General features: G+C 33.7%; 1 protein-coding gene across 1 annotated transcript in view; it reads left to right on the top strand.

The window, feature by feature from the left end:
- The window catches only part of LOC129796083 (MOXD1 homolog 2), a 271,362-nt gene extending 254,378 nt beyond the window's left edge, over window positions 1-16,984 (top strand). Inside the window, exons 9-10 of the mRNA XM_055837796.1 lie at window positions 1,720-1,888; window positions 10,479-16,984. Coding sequence (XP_055693771.1) covers window positions 1,720-1,888; window positions 10,479-10,766 — 457 coding nt within the window. The 3' untranslated portion in view covers window positions 10,767-16,984. The remainder of the gene's footprint in view (window positions 1-1,719; window positions 1,889-10,478) is intronic.
- Window positions 16,985-17,601: the final 617 nt, after the last annotated feature.

Below are 17,601 nucleotides of genomic sequence, written 5' to 3'. Positions count from 1 at the left end.
TATTATTTTACAACAGCTTGTTGAAGCCCCCGGGCAAATGTGAGACTTGTAATATTCAAAAAGATGTTTATTTTCTAGATTGAAACGGACTTTTTCATATAAAAATATTTTGATTACGGCGTTTTGTTATATTTTCAATTAATAAAAAATTGTTTGTCCCCTTACAGATAAAAGAAAGAGCTTATAATTTTTTTTCAATATTTTTTTCAAGCTTCTATAGAGAAATACTTAGTGTTCGCCAATCTATAAATATCAACAAAAAATTAGACAATAAATTTTAGATAATGAATAAATCGACCGTTGATTGTTTATGGAAAATCAAGGGGTTTTTATCTGAATAAAAATCTTCGGATCTTTGGATTATTGGATTATTCGCCAAAAAGATCTCAAAATTCATTCATTTATACTCTAAAAACTAACAAAATACAAAGTTGATCGTCATGGATAAATTTTAAATCGTCACGGATACATTATTAGCGTCCGGATGCATTTTTAATCGTCACGGATATATTTTTTGGCGTCACGGATACATTTTAAAACGTCTCGGATAATTTTTTTGGCGTCACGGATACATTTTAAAACGTCTCGGATAATTTTTTTGGCGTCACGGATACATTTTAAAACGTCACGGATAATTTTTTGGCGTCACGGATACATTTTAAAACGTCACGGATAAATTTTTTGGCGTCACGGATACATTTTAAAACGTCTCGGATAATTTTTTTGGCGTCACGGATACACTTTAAAACGTCACGGATAATTTTTTTGGCGTCACGGATACATTTTAAAACGTCACGGATAATTTTTTTGGCGTCACGGATACATTTTAAAACGTCACGGATAATTTTTTTGGCGTCACGGATGCATCTTTGAACTTAAAAGTTCTTAAAGTTATTTAAGAATTAGAATTTTCGCATTGAGCTGAAGATTTTAAACTCCCTTCTTGCACAAGAATTTCACTCATGCGTTTGCAAAAGAAATTGCTCGAGGACGTTGATCATTTGAGGATCGCTCGAAAAGTACAACCAATAAGGCTTACTGAAAAGGACCCACAAAAAATTTTAACAACCAGACTCACGTGCTGCCACCTAGGTATTGTGCAGCATCTTGACTGTTATTTAGTTCAAATTCCTCGGTTGTCCTTCTACTTATATCGTCCTCTGTGCTATCACTTCAATCGATGCACTCTATTGCATTTTAGGGAAGGTATTCAACATCACTCCCGGAAATTCTATTACATAGATATGTAATATGTATTCCTAAACTGAATGAAGGCACAGCCAACAAAATACGCCAAGACTTGCAACCAATCTTCCCTTTTCGGCTTTTCCATTTCGCTTTTGTGCTGAAATATGTTGCATGGAGGAAATTCTCCAAGCAAATGTGTTTTTCACATGACACAGACATATGGCAATGTGAAATTCTTTTGACATGCCTGCGAGGGATGGGTCCCAGGGACTACCATACCCTCCCCCATCCACTTCTTTCCAATACAATGCGCGTGAGTGAATCAAAGAAAAGTTTTCTCTCCAGGGGGTCTCAGTGTGTGGCGGTTGGGATCAGTGCTCCGTGAAGGCTTTAAATCCCAACCACCCACTACCTCCCCACAACTCCTACCCCCTCCACCCTCGGGGGATTCTGTGTGCATGTTCAATTTTCCCATGAGAGACAAAATATTCCAATAGGGATGCTAAAATGTGATTTTCTTCTCTATTGCAGCAACTCCAATCCCGTCTTGATTCTCCTTCCGGCAGAATTGGCCGGTATGACGCTTGAATCGCGACTTGTGACCTACGACTGGGCAAATCAATTTGATAGCTTTCAGCGAATAACGCGTCGTGGATCCTTCAAGCCACTCTGCTGGGGTGCCAAGAATACATTAATTCCGGTGAGTCAAATTCTCTATTACATTCTAACAATAAAAAAAGAGAGAAGAATTTCCTGGAGGAAGGAAAACACCACAATCCCATTTTCTCGGAGGGTGAATTGAATTACAGAGAAATTCACTTTTTTTCCGTGGTTATTTCCAAACCCCTCAATCAATTTTGGCCGCCTTTTGCGGGATAAGCCGGGAGTGCGGGGGAGGCACACAGGTTGTGCACAGAGGGTTGGTAACAAACTAACCATAATGCCATTGAGGGAGGGAATGCAAGGAAATTGGGGTTGATTTTTTTTCGGTTGATGATTGAAAAAGAGAGAAAGAAAGTAAAAGGGAATGAAGGGAAAATAAGGTGATGATGGGATTCCGATAAATAATTGAACATAGCCACATTCTCAACACCTCCCCTTTCTTTTGTCCATTCTAATCACATAAATCTTCTCCCCACTTGACCCCATGACACCTGAATTCTCCAAAGCAATTGTTATATGAAATAACGAAATAAAAGGGAAGCCCCTAATAAGCGAGAAATTCTATATTAAATTTACCTTTCATACCGATCTAATTCTTAAAGTAAATATACACAAAGAAAATCCTGTGTGAAAGAATACGAAGCTAGAATTTATTTATGACGTACGGAAATTCGAAAGAATCACAGCTAAAAAGGTTGAAAGTATTTTTTTTTTTAAATATTTTACGGAATAAATTATAGAAAAGAGAGAAATTAATAAAAGAAACGATTTTTTACTTATTTTTTTTGTTGTCCAATATTTCCACGGATTTCTAACCTAAGATATTCACATTTTAGTACAATTTTGATTTTCTGCCTCATTCATCCCCATTGAATGTAATGGTAAAAAATGTTAGGTTATAAATCCGGATAAATATTGAACAAACCAATAAATACTGGCTTAACACTTAATTCATTTAAATTTCCAGATTAGAATTAGATTTAGAATTAGATTTCTTTAAAGTCTTCAATGGAAAGAATTTTACTGTGCAACTGATCAATTTTTTTTTATTTCATCACAAAATATTTTTAAAAAATTTAATTTAATTTTTTTTTATTCAATTTTGTAAGACAAACTAAACTTAAGTAATTGATTTAACCATTTCGCGTCCACGTAAAAAATTGAAACATTACGCTCTTTTTATCACGATATTTATTTTGTGGAAGCCGTGGATGCTTTCAGAGGACTTTTCTCAGTGAGAACGTCTTCTTTGGTCTCTTTTGTGTGAATTTGATGCATTTATAACTTTGAAAAAAAAATTTTTTTTTTTGTTTGACCCAAAATCGCGAAAAGGTTTAAAATTACATTAGAAATTAGATTTTTTTTTCATTTTCGCATAATAGCTTTTTAGTGGTCCATTTCTTTTATTCTTTAGCTGCTTTTCTCTATGTTTTTTATTTTTGCATTTATCTCCTTTAAATGAAAGCAAAGATATAATTTTAATAAACTTTAAACAGAAAACAAAGATATAAAACACAAAACACTACTCATAATAATTAAATTCTTTTAATTCTTTCAAATCATCAAAGTAATTTATATTTTCTCCTTTTATGTAATTAAAAATTACAAAAATTACTACAATTTCCTTTTTGCATTTGCACAATTTTTCACTTTATAATTAAAAACTCGAAGCTTTTCCAACCCACTGCATCTTTAAGGAGGTTTGTTGTATACGTCGCGCTTTCAATTAGTACCTCATCATTGCATGGTGCTGTGGGGGAGGTTGTCATGGTACAAGGGTGGAATTTAGTGACTTCTTTAGCAACTTTTGTCTCACATATGCTCATCAAAGCGTCAAAAGTGTGAATATAAAGTGACTCTGTGAGACATCCTATGGCATATTTATTCATCCCTTTGATCTTTCAAGTTCCCTTTGGCGCATTACGCGCCTCTTGCAGAGCGCGACAATAGGACTGAATGTGTTGGGAGCTGCCTTAGCACCCTCAAACGAGCTTCGCACATACATGAGAAAATTCTCTATGGGAAGATTTTCAAAAGTTCTCGAAACAATCTCCCCCGCATATAGTGAAAATCCCTTTGACGCCGAATGCAGCAATATGCAATTCTTGTGGTTTGTGGATGAAGGAATATATGGGGGTACTTTGGGGTGGGAGTGGATGAAAAATGGATGAAAAGGGTGCATAAACTTTCTAGAAAAATTGCTTATTAATTCAATTGTTTGGTAGGATTATGCAGCTCCATTTGTTTTGTCAGCCAAAGTGGGAATTCCAGGAATATATTTACCCCCAAAATCCCTCGCTAAACCACCCCCATCAGTGCTATGACATTTCAGGTGACATCGAGATAAATTGGCACCCCACAATGCATGCAATATCCTGAGAATTTCTTCTTTGTTACGAGCACTGCTGTGAGTTTCTGATGGAGTAGATAAAGAATGCTTACTTGCATTAAAAACACTGCATATACTGGAGACCTTTTGTCTAGGGGCTAAATACTTCTCTCTCTTTCTCTTTCAAATTTCATTTAAAGCAGAATGATTGACATTTATGCAGTTTATGCAAAACAGTGTGAAAACCTCAACATTGGGCCTTATTCAGCGACCAAGAAACCCTTGAAAGTCGCTTGAAATCTTGAAATTACAGTGCAAAACTCAAATATTTTAGGGATTTCTTGGTCGCTGAATAAGGCTCATTATTCGGTAAATTATAGATTTTCATGTTAAAAAAATTCAAGAAATAATTAAGAAAGTAACTAGAACAGTATTCAAATTGTCGGTGGTAAATTTTCCACAGCATTGTATACCTGATGAAGGAGATAGAAATCTCCAAATTGTCGTAGTTAAAACAAAGGCGATTGGAAAACATATTACATAATTTTTTTTTCTTAATTTTTCATTAAAAAATACAAATAAATAGAAAATTTAATGTCATTATGTATGAATATAGCGAATAAAAAATTAATTAGACCCCCTTCAGTCATAAAAAGGTGTTCCACTTCTGCCATAAACAATACATCTGTTTTATCCCTTCTTTATCCACAGCTCCATATTAAGTAGAAAAAGCATATAGTATAAGTACCTCCTAGTCGTGAATATCGTTTGATGTTTGTGTTTATACGGGAGTTTTTGCAATGCTGTTGAGAAAGTCCCTTTGGGTGTTTTGAAGGGTGGAAATTTTCTCATTTCTTTGCAAACATAGCGCATATGTGCACTGACGCCAATTAAAATCTTCTTTTTTTTTCCTTACACATTCTCTTTTTGCTCCTAATGAAATACCCAAGCTCAAAGGAAGAACCTCCTCATCAAGTCATTGTACCATGTCTCACATCAAGAACTTTTTTGTACACCATAGCACCCTCCTCCTGACGCGTACTACCACCCCCGCACACCGCCCTTATGGAGACACAATGGGGTTATGTCAAAGGAAAAAGGCACAAGGATGATACATTTATGGGGTTGGGATGTGGTATTCCTTTGATAAGCTACCCCATCGTATGGCTCACACCCTCGCACCATGGGGGATGTGTGATAAAAGAGGTTTTATGTGCAACAAAAGACATTTCTTCATACTCAAAGCGACCCCAAAAAGCACTAAACTTTCAAATATATACATGTAAGATGTTTTGCAGTGAAAAAGCAATTTTGTGCAGTTGCAGGGGAATGTTTGAAAGCTTTTCTAAACACATCCACATATTTCAATTACAGCTGCAGGGGAGGTTTTGTTAGGGGATAATTCAAGCATGTCTTTTTGGATGCTCAACAAGAACTATTTTTCTGTTTTTCTGTTTAATTATTCTTTCTTAAAGAATTTATTCTTCTTCTAAGTTTGATAGGTAATCATTTAGCTTAGCCAGTAAACAAAATTTGCCCAATATTTTGTCAATGTAGGTTCGCATAGAGGATCAATTATTGATCAAACTGATTGATATGCAATATTTACTCAAGTATTGATCAATTTAATTTAGACAATTAATGTCCAATTCTGATTAAGTCTATTTGATAGACAATAATTACTAAATTGTTGATCAATCAATAAAATGTTGCGCATGAAAATTGAGAGAAGAGATTCAGTGAAAATTGAACATTTCTTGAAGTAATTTTTAATTTTTTTTGTTTAGAAAATGTCTTTGGAAATGACATCAAATAAAATATATTAGAAAAGAAAAAGCCAAAAAAATGTAGCAACTGAAAAAATTTATGTGATTGACCGATGATTGCGCGATAATTGGGCATAAATTGACTGACAAAAATTTAAAGAACAATATTTGGTAAATAGTTGATTAATCCTCAATATTCTTCGTTACTCTTGAGTCAATGTAGATCTGCATAGAGGATCAATTACTGAACAATCAAATTTTACCTGAGATTGATTAATCCTTGGTCAACCAGTCAATCGATTGACTAAATCAATTCATTTATCGGTTATTTGTCAATATTTGTTCAGTCTGATTGATTCAATCATGATTAAGCACTTGTTGGCTCAAACTGACTATTGTCGTCGATTCTGTAGAAGATTTATTCTTTTTTTTACAATTAGCAATAGATTCTGTTTAAATAATCTTTTCTTCGAAGCTCCATCAGATGTAGAAAAGAATTTTATCTAAATTTTCTAGCCCCATTCTTCCACAATTTTTTTCTCTGAGAATACACAGAGTACCCAAAAGAAAATTAAAAATTTCCACAGAATTCACCTAATGTGTGCTGACACATCAATGCACTCCCCTGGAGTTTTATTGAATTAAAAAATGTGGATGAAGGGATGTTTTTATTTTTTTTTTCACACACACAGTAATTTGCACAGCTTGGCGAAGTTTATGTGTGGTTTGCACAATCCTGCAATTTTTTGTTCTCCTACATAACCCTCATAGTAATGGAGGAAATCCATAAAAAATTGTGGTTCAATAGACAATAAATCATCGAATTGATTCTATATCCCGTCGACGCGTCAATATTCTTGTGGTTTTGGCAAAACAAACTAATAAATTATAAAAATTTTCGACGTTCTTTTAGCGCGCTACTCTGTGTTTTTGAGCTTGAAAATGCAATGAAAATTTGTGATTTAGTGTAAGGAAACTTAAAGCTTCTTCTTGTGCACAAAGCTTCCCATACAGAGACCCCTCTGTACTACAAAAGTATGAGGGGGGATCTTCTCAAACAGAATTCTGTCTAGTCAGAAATGCCACAAAGCCAAGCTTGCTTGCATACACAAAAGGGTTTGGGTTTGTGTGCTATATAAAAACCATAATAACTTGAGAGGAAGATCTTAATGAGGATTAAGTTTTGAAATATACTTTATTATCTCATTGGAGAGATTTTCTTATGTATGGCTTGAAAGCACATCTTGGGGCTTTTGTGTTGAATGCAAAAGAGCGATGAAAGATGTGCTTTTAGTATTACTTAACAGTGATCTTTTGCCAAACTTTCATATCAAACCACCCCACCCACACTCAAAATTTTGTGGGATAAAACTCTCAGAGTAATGATGAGTCCTTGTTGTTGGTTCGTTTAATTATGAAATGCACCAACAAGTTCATAAACTTTTCTTAGGCTTCACACGAGAGTGTCTGGGATTTATTTAAGCGCCCTCTTGGCTGCTACACAGTTGCTTTTGCGCCATCAAAGGGGCGTCGGGTGCTCGTCGGTGCTCCTTTGCTGGGTAGTACACCCACCCCCATGAGTCCGAAAGGGAATTCCAGTCATTAGGACATGAGGAGGTTTAATTAATATGTGTCGCACTACATGCTCCATTGAACAGGGGTGGTTTTTCGTAAGAAAGCTCCCTGAACAGGTCACAGGGTAAACTTAGAGTGGGGTGAGTTTCTTCACAAAATGGGGGTGGAATTAAGGATTAAACGTGTGTGTGTGTGTGGGTGTCTGTGAAAAGTTCCTGGCTCCTGGAAAGTTTCAACCTCAACCCCCCAATTTGGAATTGAAACCCCCATCCCCATCACAGAGAATTGATTACTCACACAGACAGAAGTGACTCTAGGGTGACGATAACTGAAGGTAGCGTGTTCGGTAATTTACCTTTTCCAATCTTACCGTGCTAGAGACACACCCACCCCCTCACCCCAAGCACCTGGACTGCCTGGATTGAATCTGAGGAAAGCCATTGAGATGTTTCCATTTTTCAGGGTTTCTGTAAAGTTGGTGCTCTCATGTGCAAAGTCAAAGAATTAAATGTACCAAAAGTTCAATGAGTTCTCAGAAGCAATAGATTTTCTCTCGTCAGGGAAAAGAGATTAATACTTGGGAGCTTCAGAGACTACCACATTTTCTAAGAAAGTTTAGAGTTTTTTAACACGTTGGAAATTGATATTATACATAAATTTTGTTTAAGCAACAATTCAATAAGAAAAGTTTTCTAAGTAGGTATATAATAAAAGTTTAGAATTGTTATTTTTTAATGTTTGGCGGATTTTTCATTATTTCTCGTGTTTTCTGTAAGCTTGATTCCGTTTTTTTATTTTATATTATACTTTTAATATTAAATTTTTTTCGAGACTTTCATACTTTTTTGGCTCAATGGAACTTTTCCTGGTTTCTCATGTTCTGCGGAACCTTGAAAAAATTACGTCTGATGGGTCTGATGGAATTTTTCTTTATGTTTCCTCATGTTCTGTGGAACTAGCTTTAAAATTTTTTACGTTCAACGGACCTTCTTCTACTTTCTGATTCTAAACTAAATTAAAATAATAAGAACTGGGACGAATAAAATAATAGAATTCTTGATTCTTTAATAGACTTTTATGCAATTCTGAATTCTTCTTTCTCGCATTCCCATGATATATGTAGTTTCCTTGATTTTCTTCTTAGTTCCTTCAGTATCTTTTCCGCACCATCGTGTATGAAGTTGAGAAGCTCCACACACGCCGATGGGAAAATTTATTTGATGTTGTTCAATAAAAAGAAGGTCCCTTCATAATGGTCTGATATAAACATACATAGCTAGGTGTAGGATGTACATAAATTACGAGAATGGTTCCTGATGAAAATATCATAATGTGAGAGGTACAAGAGTTGGCGGAGGGGGGTTATGGCTGTATGTACAAAAGAGAAGGCAGTTTCCAATGAACGGGGGCTACCGATGAGGGGTGCGCAGACAACATACTCAAAATGATATTGCTAGAAGAGAGAGGACCCTATGTCTGATGCACGATACTAATAACAATAAAAGACGAATGAGGAAACCCGGGCAATTTTCCCTTTTTTCACATCTTTCCCTCTCATCCCCCCGACGATGGCAGTGAAGGAAGCACAAGAGGAGAGAACCAAACACAAAAGGTAGCATTATTGAGTTCCGGCAAATTTTGCACAAGAATATTGAGTGATCGGATTGCAAACGAATTTGATATGCGGATTGGTTCGTCTCGCACTGTGAGACGTGTTTGCCTATGGCAAATTTTCTTTTGGATTATAAGATAAAAAAAATTGAGGGTTTGAGGTTGAGAGGTAAAGAAATATCGAAAGCTGTTTGATTAAAAAGAAAAAGAACGAACAACCCTCTTTTCCAATAAATCCCATTAGATTTTTAATACATCACTCGTATTTGCTGTATTGATTTAAATCTCACAATTTAGAAAATCTTTACCCCCAAGGGGTTTACAGAAATTCAATTTTGTACAAATCTTCGACATTTTCCCCCGGAATGTTTCAGCGTGGAAAAATTAGTTTTTCATGATTGTATCAAATAAAGAACATTTCGATAAATATTTCCATATTTCAATCAGAATCAATTAAATTGCTTGAATTTGGTATTTCATACAGAAATAGGGCGCTTAATGCCAAATTCTGCGCCAATTAGGTAAATTTATTGTTTTATAGTATATTTTATTTACACGAAATATTGCCACAAAATTATCTATTTCCCAACTATAATAAATTTTATATTAGTTTATGGAAATTAAACATGGAAAATAATTCTATAATTAATTTATTTTCTAATAATTTATAAAATAAATTTAAATAGCCAAATTTTCATGAAATTTCTCTGTTTTATACTTTAGTTAATTAATTAAATCTATTTAAATTTAAAAGAACTTTGTCATAAACGTTCCTTTAAATCATTATGCAGTTTTTCCTTCAAATACTTCCTTGAAATCTTTGTTTTCTTTCTCCAATTCTTTCTATTCCTTCTCCAATTCTTCCTGCAATTCTTCCTTCATTTCTCTCTTCTATCCCTTCTTCTACTCTGTCTTGAACTGTTGAGTTCTTTCATCAATTTTATTTTCAAACTCTTCCTTTCTCTTCCTAAATTTTTTATTTAATTTTTCCTTCACACATTTCTTTGATTTTTCTTGCAGTTCTTTCTTTAATTTTCCTTTCAACTCCCCATTCAATTATTCTCTTAATTCTTCCTTTAATTTTTCCTTCAATTCTTTATTAAATTCTTCTTTTTCTTTCTTCAATTTCCCTTCAATTCTTTCAGTTTTTCCTGCAATGTTTCCTTCAACTTTTCCTTGAATACTTTCATTAATTCTACATACCTTGAATAGTTGAGTTCTTTCTTCAACTCTTACTTCCATTCCTCCATTGATTCTTTCATCCAACCCTCCGTAAATTCTTACTCTCTTTCTCTCTAAAAAATACGAAAATTTATTCATTTTACGAAATTTTCTTTTTCTTTTAGGGCACGGAGTACATTGAGGCACATAGTCCGAATTTAACCAAAGTGTGGCATCCGCCACTCACGTGTAGCACAAAGACGCGCTTCGTGACGCAAAATAACTTGGACATTCCCGTCCTGGAGGAGGATGAGAGCAACAACATCATCGAAGGTGCAGCAAGGAGTAAAGTGTCACGAAGTTCCGCCACGGAAACGATGGGCCTCAGCAATGCCACGAATCTTAGGCACTTCCTGGCACTCCTGCCTGTGGCTCTTCTACCCCTCTTCTCCACAAACTTTCTTGCACCTTAAGTTTGCGGATGTGTGCTCGGGAAGTTGGCAGAAGCTGATAATCTGTGTGTGTTTGTGTAAATAAAATGTGTAGTTGTTGATTCTTCTTATAGACCCTCCCCTCGCCGAAAGGTCACAGTGTCAATTTTAAATTGAACTCTGAACCAAATTTACGCGGGAATGGGGGTGTGTGTATAGCCCAATTGAGAAGCCAAGAATGTGGTCTGTTGAGGAATAATAAAAATAAAACCCAATATGTGATTATTCAAGGGGGTTTTGGCAAAGATTTGAAAAATAAAATATGAAAAGAAAGTAAAGAAAAAACCCTTTGAATCCCATAAACATAAGGAATGATATAAATTGAGAAATCATAAGAGGAAGAATTGTAAATATTAAATTATCCAAGGCATTTTTATGTAAAAAAAAAGAAGAAAAAAAAACTAAAAAGGATCTGAGAAAAAATGATAGAAAATAGAAGGGGGTTTAAAAAATAAATTGGGGTAGTTTTTCATAATAAAAAAAAAATTCAAATAGTTTCTATTTTAATTAAAAATCTGTACAGAGACGGTTAATCAATATTTTTTTGATTTCTCCTAGTCAGACGAGAATGGAGGGCTTATTTAGCATTTTTTTTGTCTTAAGAACCTTAAAAAATCTAATCAAAGTTTTAAATGCTAGTTTGTTACAATATTATCAAGTTTTTTTTCATTTATTGTAAACAAATCTTCGTTTGTAAACTGTACTAAATAAATAAACAATGCTGTAGCAGTAGAAGTTATATATTTTTTGAGACTCTATTAATTTTGTAAAAAAAAGGATAAAGTATCGTTTGTGTAGAGAATCGTCCTGAAATACATCACTCTCTCTCTCACGTGTAATAAATGTAAGTACATTAGTTTTGTAAGAAAGGGGTTTTTGTAAAATGCAGAGAGAATGCAGTGGAATGCGAATAAATGGCATTTGTAGGAGCACATTGTAGATAGAGGGGATGACATCCTACGTAGTAAAAGTAAAAGAATGTAATTAATAGCGATATCCCATCTGATTAGCTGAAGAATTAATGTTAAGAACCATCATTCATTCTCCTTTTCCATCTCACAAGAATCTCTCCACATCCTCCACAAACTTAACTCTTCGCAAATCCCCCATTTTCACATCCACGACAACTTTATTCCGAAAGCACCACCACCACCATCGTCGCCTCTTGAAGGACCAAATAGCTCAAAGGAAAAAACTCTTTTATCTTCACAATAATAAGTAAATATTCTCTCATTTTCTTCTTTAATATCCTTTCAAATTTAAAAAAAAAATGCGGAAGCCCTAGCTGCTGAATGGACTATTTTTTCTTATACACATATACTGGGTACAAGGGGCATTTAACTGCTTTATTTTTGTATCAGATTCTTAAAATATTTATTTAAAAAAATGTATAAAATATTCCATTTAATTATGAATTCTTCTATAAAAATATTTTGGACAATTAAATGAAGAAATAATTTTTAAAAAATCCAATCATTCAAGTAGACAGACAACGGTGTCGAAAGCTCTGGAAAAAATTACAAGGACATTTAAACTCTTTCACCGTTGATTAATGTATCCACAGAATGTCTGAGCAACATAATTTTCTCAATCTTATACGTAAAACTTGAATTTTCTTTCAATTTTTAGTAAAGATATAAAAGTTTTTGAATAAAAAAATTCTTCTATAGATCACAATGGAGGCGCCTGGTAGACATCGGGAGACTTCATACTGAGTAAGTTTTAAAAATTATTTTCACAACACTTTGCTGGAAAAGTTGCGATCCTCAATACATAAAATTTTCTTTTATACATATAAATGAAAATAAAATAATTAAAAAATATATATCAAATTTTTAAGCAGTTAAACACCCTTTGACCCACTCAGAGGGCTTTTTATCCATCGATAAAAGGGGCACTTCGAATGGCAATTTCCTGTGAAATTTCCATCGGAAACCTCTAATTATGTGGTCGGCAGTTAGATCGCAGCTGTCAATTGGTGGGACATCCCTCTGGGGTCGCTGATTGCATTTTCACCTCCAGAACCCAACCACATCATTTTTTATTTCTCACAAAGAACACAAATTGACACTTTCCAATTTGAATATTAGTTGACACAGTGAAGTTGAAAGTTGTTCTATTCATTGGAATTGAGAGACTTTTTCTTTTATTTTTCCGCAATAGTTTTCGTTGAAAAAATAACACGAAAAGATTTTTTTTTTGTAAAATCATTTCTAAATACTTCTCGGATAAATATTTCTATATTTATTTGATCAAAATACAGAATAGAAATAAAATTTGAAAAATATATAACCTAAAAAATATATATTTTATTTTATTTCAAAAAATACAAATATTTCAAGCAATGAATAAACAACATATTGACTGTTTGCTCTTCTTAAAAAAAATGGAACAACTTTGCATTGCAATTCATTGAAAAAACTCTCAATTTTTTTCAGCACCTCCCTGATTGTCCTTTTCATCGCAAACGTCGTGCTTTTTAATCAAATCCTTCCCGAAAAAAAAAATCTCAATTTTTTACTTGCTCAATGTTAACAAGAAATTAATTTTTGTCATGCAGATTTTTTCCACAATGCAACCCCCACACTTTGAACTTTCCACCCCCTTGCGCAACCCCCATTTTGACGTGCTTCAAAATGTACAAAGTTTCTTCTGAAGGAAAAATAATAAAAGAACCCCCCGAGAAAAACTTCTAATATGTGTTGCCTCCATTAAAGGTTTTTTTTTTTGCTTCTGTATAAAAAGGAAATGTTAAATTATAATAGAGGACATAGCAGAAATAAAAAATTAAATCACTCTGTGCAATATCAATCGCGTGTATTAATGCAATAATTAATTTTATAGTCGCAAACGATGAAAGGGGATTAAAAACCAAGGGAAGGAGTTTGTAGGTAAATGCGTGAAAACAAGAGTTTTTACTTCTCGACACAGAAACATGTAAAACAATTTTCAAATTGTGTAGGCACAATCAATGGAAAAAATCACATTCACAGCATAAAAATAGAATTTAAAAAAATTATATAAGCAAGTTATTTATTAAGAGAAAAACTAAAGAAAAACAAGTCAAGTGAAAAAAATGTCAAAATAAATAGTATTTGGTGTAAATGAAAAAAAAAGAAATAAAATAGTAAATCCTGAGAAAAAAAATTAATCAGTGTCATGTTGCAGAAAGAGGTCTAAAATACAATTCATCCTGTTAGGATTAAAGAAAAATTAAGAAGAAAAATTTAGAAATAGTATGTATTTTAAGCAAAAAAAAAATGTCAGTGTATGTCGTGTCAAAAGAATCCAAAAAAAATTAATCTGATGGAACCCACATGAAAATTTAAGATATAAAAAAAAGAAAATGAAGAAAGATGTAGTTTCGATCAATCTTGCATGGTGGAGAATTTTTTCTTTTACGAAAAAGATGAGATGGAAGAATAAAATCTTCTATTTAGGGAATTTTCGTCCATCTAATACAATATTTTCACTTAAAAAAAACTTATTTTTCATCACAAAAGATTTACAAAGTTTAATAAAATTAAAATCATTGTGTTTTCGTACATAGTAAATTGTTTTTCAAAATTCAGTGCTGCATTCAGAGATGGCGCGCATTAAATACAACCTCTCACACATTGCACAAAGTAACTTTACAATTTTTTTTTTATAGAAAATCCTCCCACAAAAAAAAATCCCTCCCACTCATCTTTTTTCAAAAAAATAAAAATAAAAAAGAGACTTTGGAAAAGCAATAAAGTGAGAGATAAAAAAAATCTGTTAAAATTTTTGGACAATTTGCAATTGAAAAGTAAGGAATTTTTGGAATGACAAAACGACAAGAAATTGTGATAAATAAAAATTCGGAGGTGAGATTGTATAGAGCAAGATGATCATGCGTTGTAAACCAATCACACGTAGACGGGTTTGCTGTCTTTGGATTTATTAAAAAAAAATTAAATAAAAAAAAATCCAACAGCAACCACCAACTCCCTCTATTGACGAAATTATACGTAAAAAAATGGTAAATTTGCTTTCTTCTTAATCCCAATTTTAAGGACATGTCCAAATTGACGACCTTTTCAATAAGTTTGGTGCTACAAAATTTATATTAAAAAGAAAAGAACTAATAAATTAAAGACCATGACAGAATCCTAAGGAAATTTCTGTTTAATCGTATGGTGAAATTTTAGAAATAAATAGAAAGTAAATTTAAGAAAAAAAAACATGTCAAAGTAGATGTCTCAGATAATATGAAGAGGTTGGCAGTAAAAGCGTAGGATTTGTAAAAAATAAAATAAAAAATTAAATGCAACATTTTTTGTGAAAATGAAGAAAAAAAAAACTTAGGTACTATAGAGATGTGAAGGGATGAACAAGAAAAGAGAAAGAAAAAGAAAATTCGAAAAATATTCCAGACACAAACCATATTTTTAACAAATTGTTTTATAGCATTTTGGCTGTAAAATGTGTGAGTTTAAAATTATTTTTAAATACCTAATACCTAATAATTATTTTAAATTATTTTAATTATTTTAATTGGATGGGTTCTGTCTGACTTAAAAAATTATATTGAATCAGAAATTTTTAGCAGACAATCCTTCTTCAGTGTGGTCAGTTTAAGGAAAAATTAAAGAACAGATACAAATTTTGAATAAAAAAAAGAATTTCAAGGAATATGCGTCTTATTGTTAGAAAAAGTCAATCATAACGCGTCCAGTTATAAGAGTTGGTGTCCCACAACGTGTAGAAGTTTGTTTATGCGTTGTAGTGCGATTTGTGAGCAGAATTAGTAGGCAAAGTTGATTTTTTTTGTGAAATTCAGCAATTTGATGGATAAAAATGGTCATATCTCTGGTTCTATAAGACCTACAGAAATTTATTGACCAGTTTTGGAAAGGTCTTGAAATAAACTATAATCTGACATATATTTCGATACATTTCAAGGTGACCTCTAGAACACAAAATGGCGGCTATTTGTTTTACTGAAACAGTTTTTGGCATTTTTTGCCCTAAAAGAATGGTTTTACAGGGTTCTAATGTTCTAGAAAGTTGTAGGGAATTGCAAAACCTTTAATTTGATACCAAGTTCAGAAAAATCGGACAAGCCGTTCAAGAGATATGGCTATTAGAACTTTTCAAATTCAAGAATTTTTCAAATGGCTATATCTTCTAAACGGTGACATAGATTTTCTTCATTTTTGGACTGGTGCAAGATTATTAGTCCTGCTACAACATATCAAAATTTAAAAGATTTGCCTAATGGGGATTCGGAGATATTGCCCCTTAAAGTTAGGCAATTTTTGTTTTTGATTTTAGCGCCTCTTGTGGATGTTTTTAGAACTTGAAATGTTCTAGACAGTTGTAGGGCTTCTCGAAACCTTTCATTTGATACCAAGATGGTCAAAATCTGTCAAGCCGTTCTCGAGTTATATCGAAAAAACACTTTTTGCTTTGGGCCGCCATATTTGCTAAACCGCTTGACCGATTTTCAAGTATGAATTATTGATAAAAATGTCTCACTGAGCTCTACAACATACTAAAATTTCAGACCTCTAGCGGTAAGGGAAGTGGTTGATGGTAGTTCAAAATGGCGGACGGCGGCCATTTTGAATTTTGAAAATGTGAAAAAATTAAATTTTACACCCACATTTCTATAGAAAACTTCAAACCGGAAGTCTCTATCTTCTACCATTCTCGAGTTATAAGACAAAGTATGGACCACCGGCAGGCCGGCAGGCCGGCAGGCCGGCCGGATCAAAAATTTTCCACCACCAGTTTTGGAATGTAGGCTGTCTGAAACGTGCTCATACCAAGTTTGAGCCCGATCTGAGGTGGTCGGAAAATCCGACGATTACAATACTTGGTGTTGGCCACGAAGTGGAACACCAACTAATATAACCAATACACACATCAAAAAAACATTTTTAACTAATGGTTTGTTTTTGGAATATTTTGAATTTTCCAATGTGTGGAAAATGAAGAGAAAAAAATGCCAATTTTGTAAAATTCTCAAGCAGACGTGTAAATAAATGTCTGTATTGGGACATTTCAGGACGACAGTGTAATTTGTACAGTGTAGATAAAAGAAAAAAAAAGTGAAAGAAAACTGCAACCTAGATAATACGAAAAAAATGATGATAAAGAAAAACCCATAAAGTAACGAGAAAGAAGAACTCTCATGTAAAACATTTTATAAATAAAGTTGAATAATAGTGAAATTTTGTGGCTTTAATTACCCATTCTCGTGGCTTTTGAATGAGTCTATCCTCTTTTTTGGAGCCAAAGGGGTGGGTTGTTGGAGAGCGTATGAATTGCAAATGAATTTGTTACCCCAATTTCCACTTCTCTTCTGCACTGTTTCACTTTAATTCCACAACCAAAGCTCCCCATTCCGCAGCGTATATATACCTGCCATGCGAAATCGATAAATGTTGCACGAGTTGCGAGGCATTAAACAATAAAATACATTTATTTAGTGGAAAAGAGAGACTTCCAAGGCAGCAAGCATTAGTGTGCCAACACATTGAGGAAAAGCATAATAAAGCTCACTGGCAGAAAAGCTTCCGCGCGTTCACCCAAAACATCTCACCCCCCCCCCCTCCGCCCCAACAAACCCCCTGCATACGTAAAGTATATAGCATAATGCCACCCCGGAGCGAGAGCACACACCTTGTATGCAAATGACAAGGTGTTTCAGGTGAGAAGATAATGAAAGCCTCCCAAAATGATAAATTCGCAATCACCACGCATTCGGCATTTCCCGCGCAAAGTGAGATTACAAAGACATCCTACACGGGAGTTTTCCCGACGTGGTGTGTAAATAATTTCGCACGCA

The sequence above is a fragment of the Lutzomyia longipalpis genome, chromosome 4 (genome assembly GCF_024334085.1).
Source record: "Lutzomyia longipalpis isolate SR_M1_2022 chromosome 4, ASM2433408v1".
Taxonomy (NCBI): Eukaryota; Metazoa; Arthropoda; class Insecta; order Diptera; family Psychodidae; genus Lutzomyia; species Lutzomyia longipalpis.
This window is presented reverse-complemented; position numbering and strand designations above follow the sequence as displayed.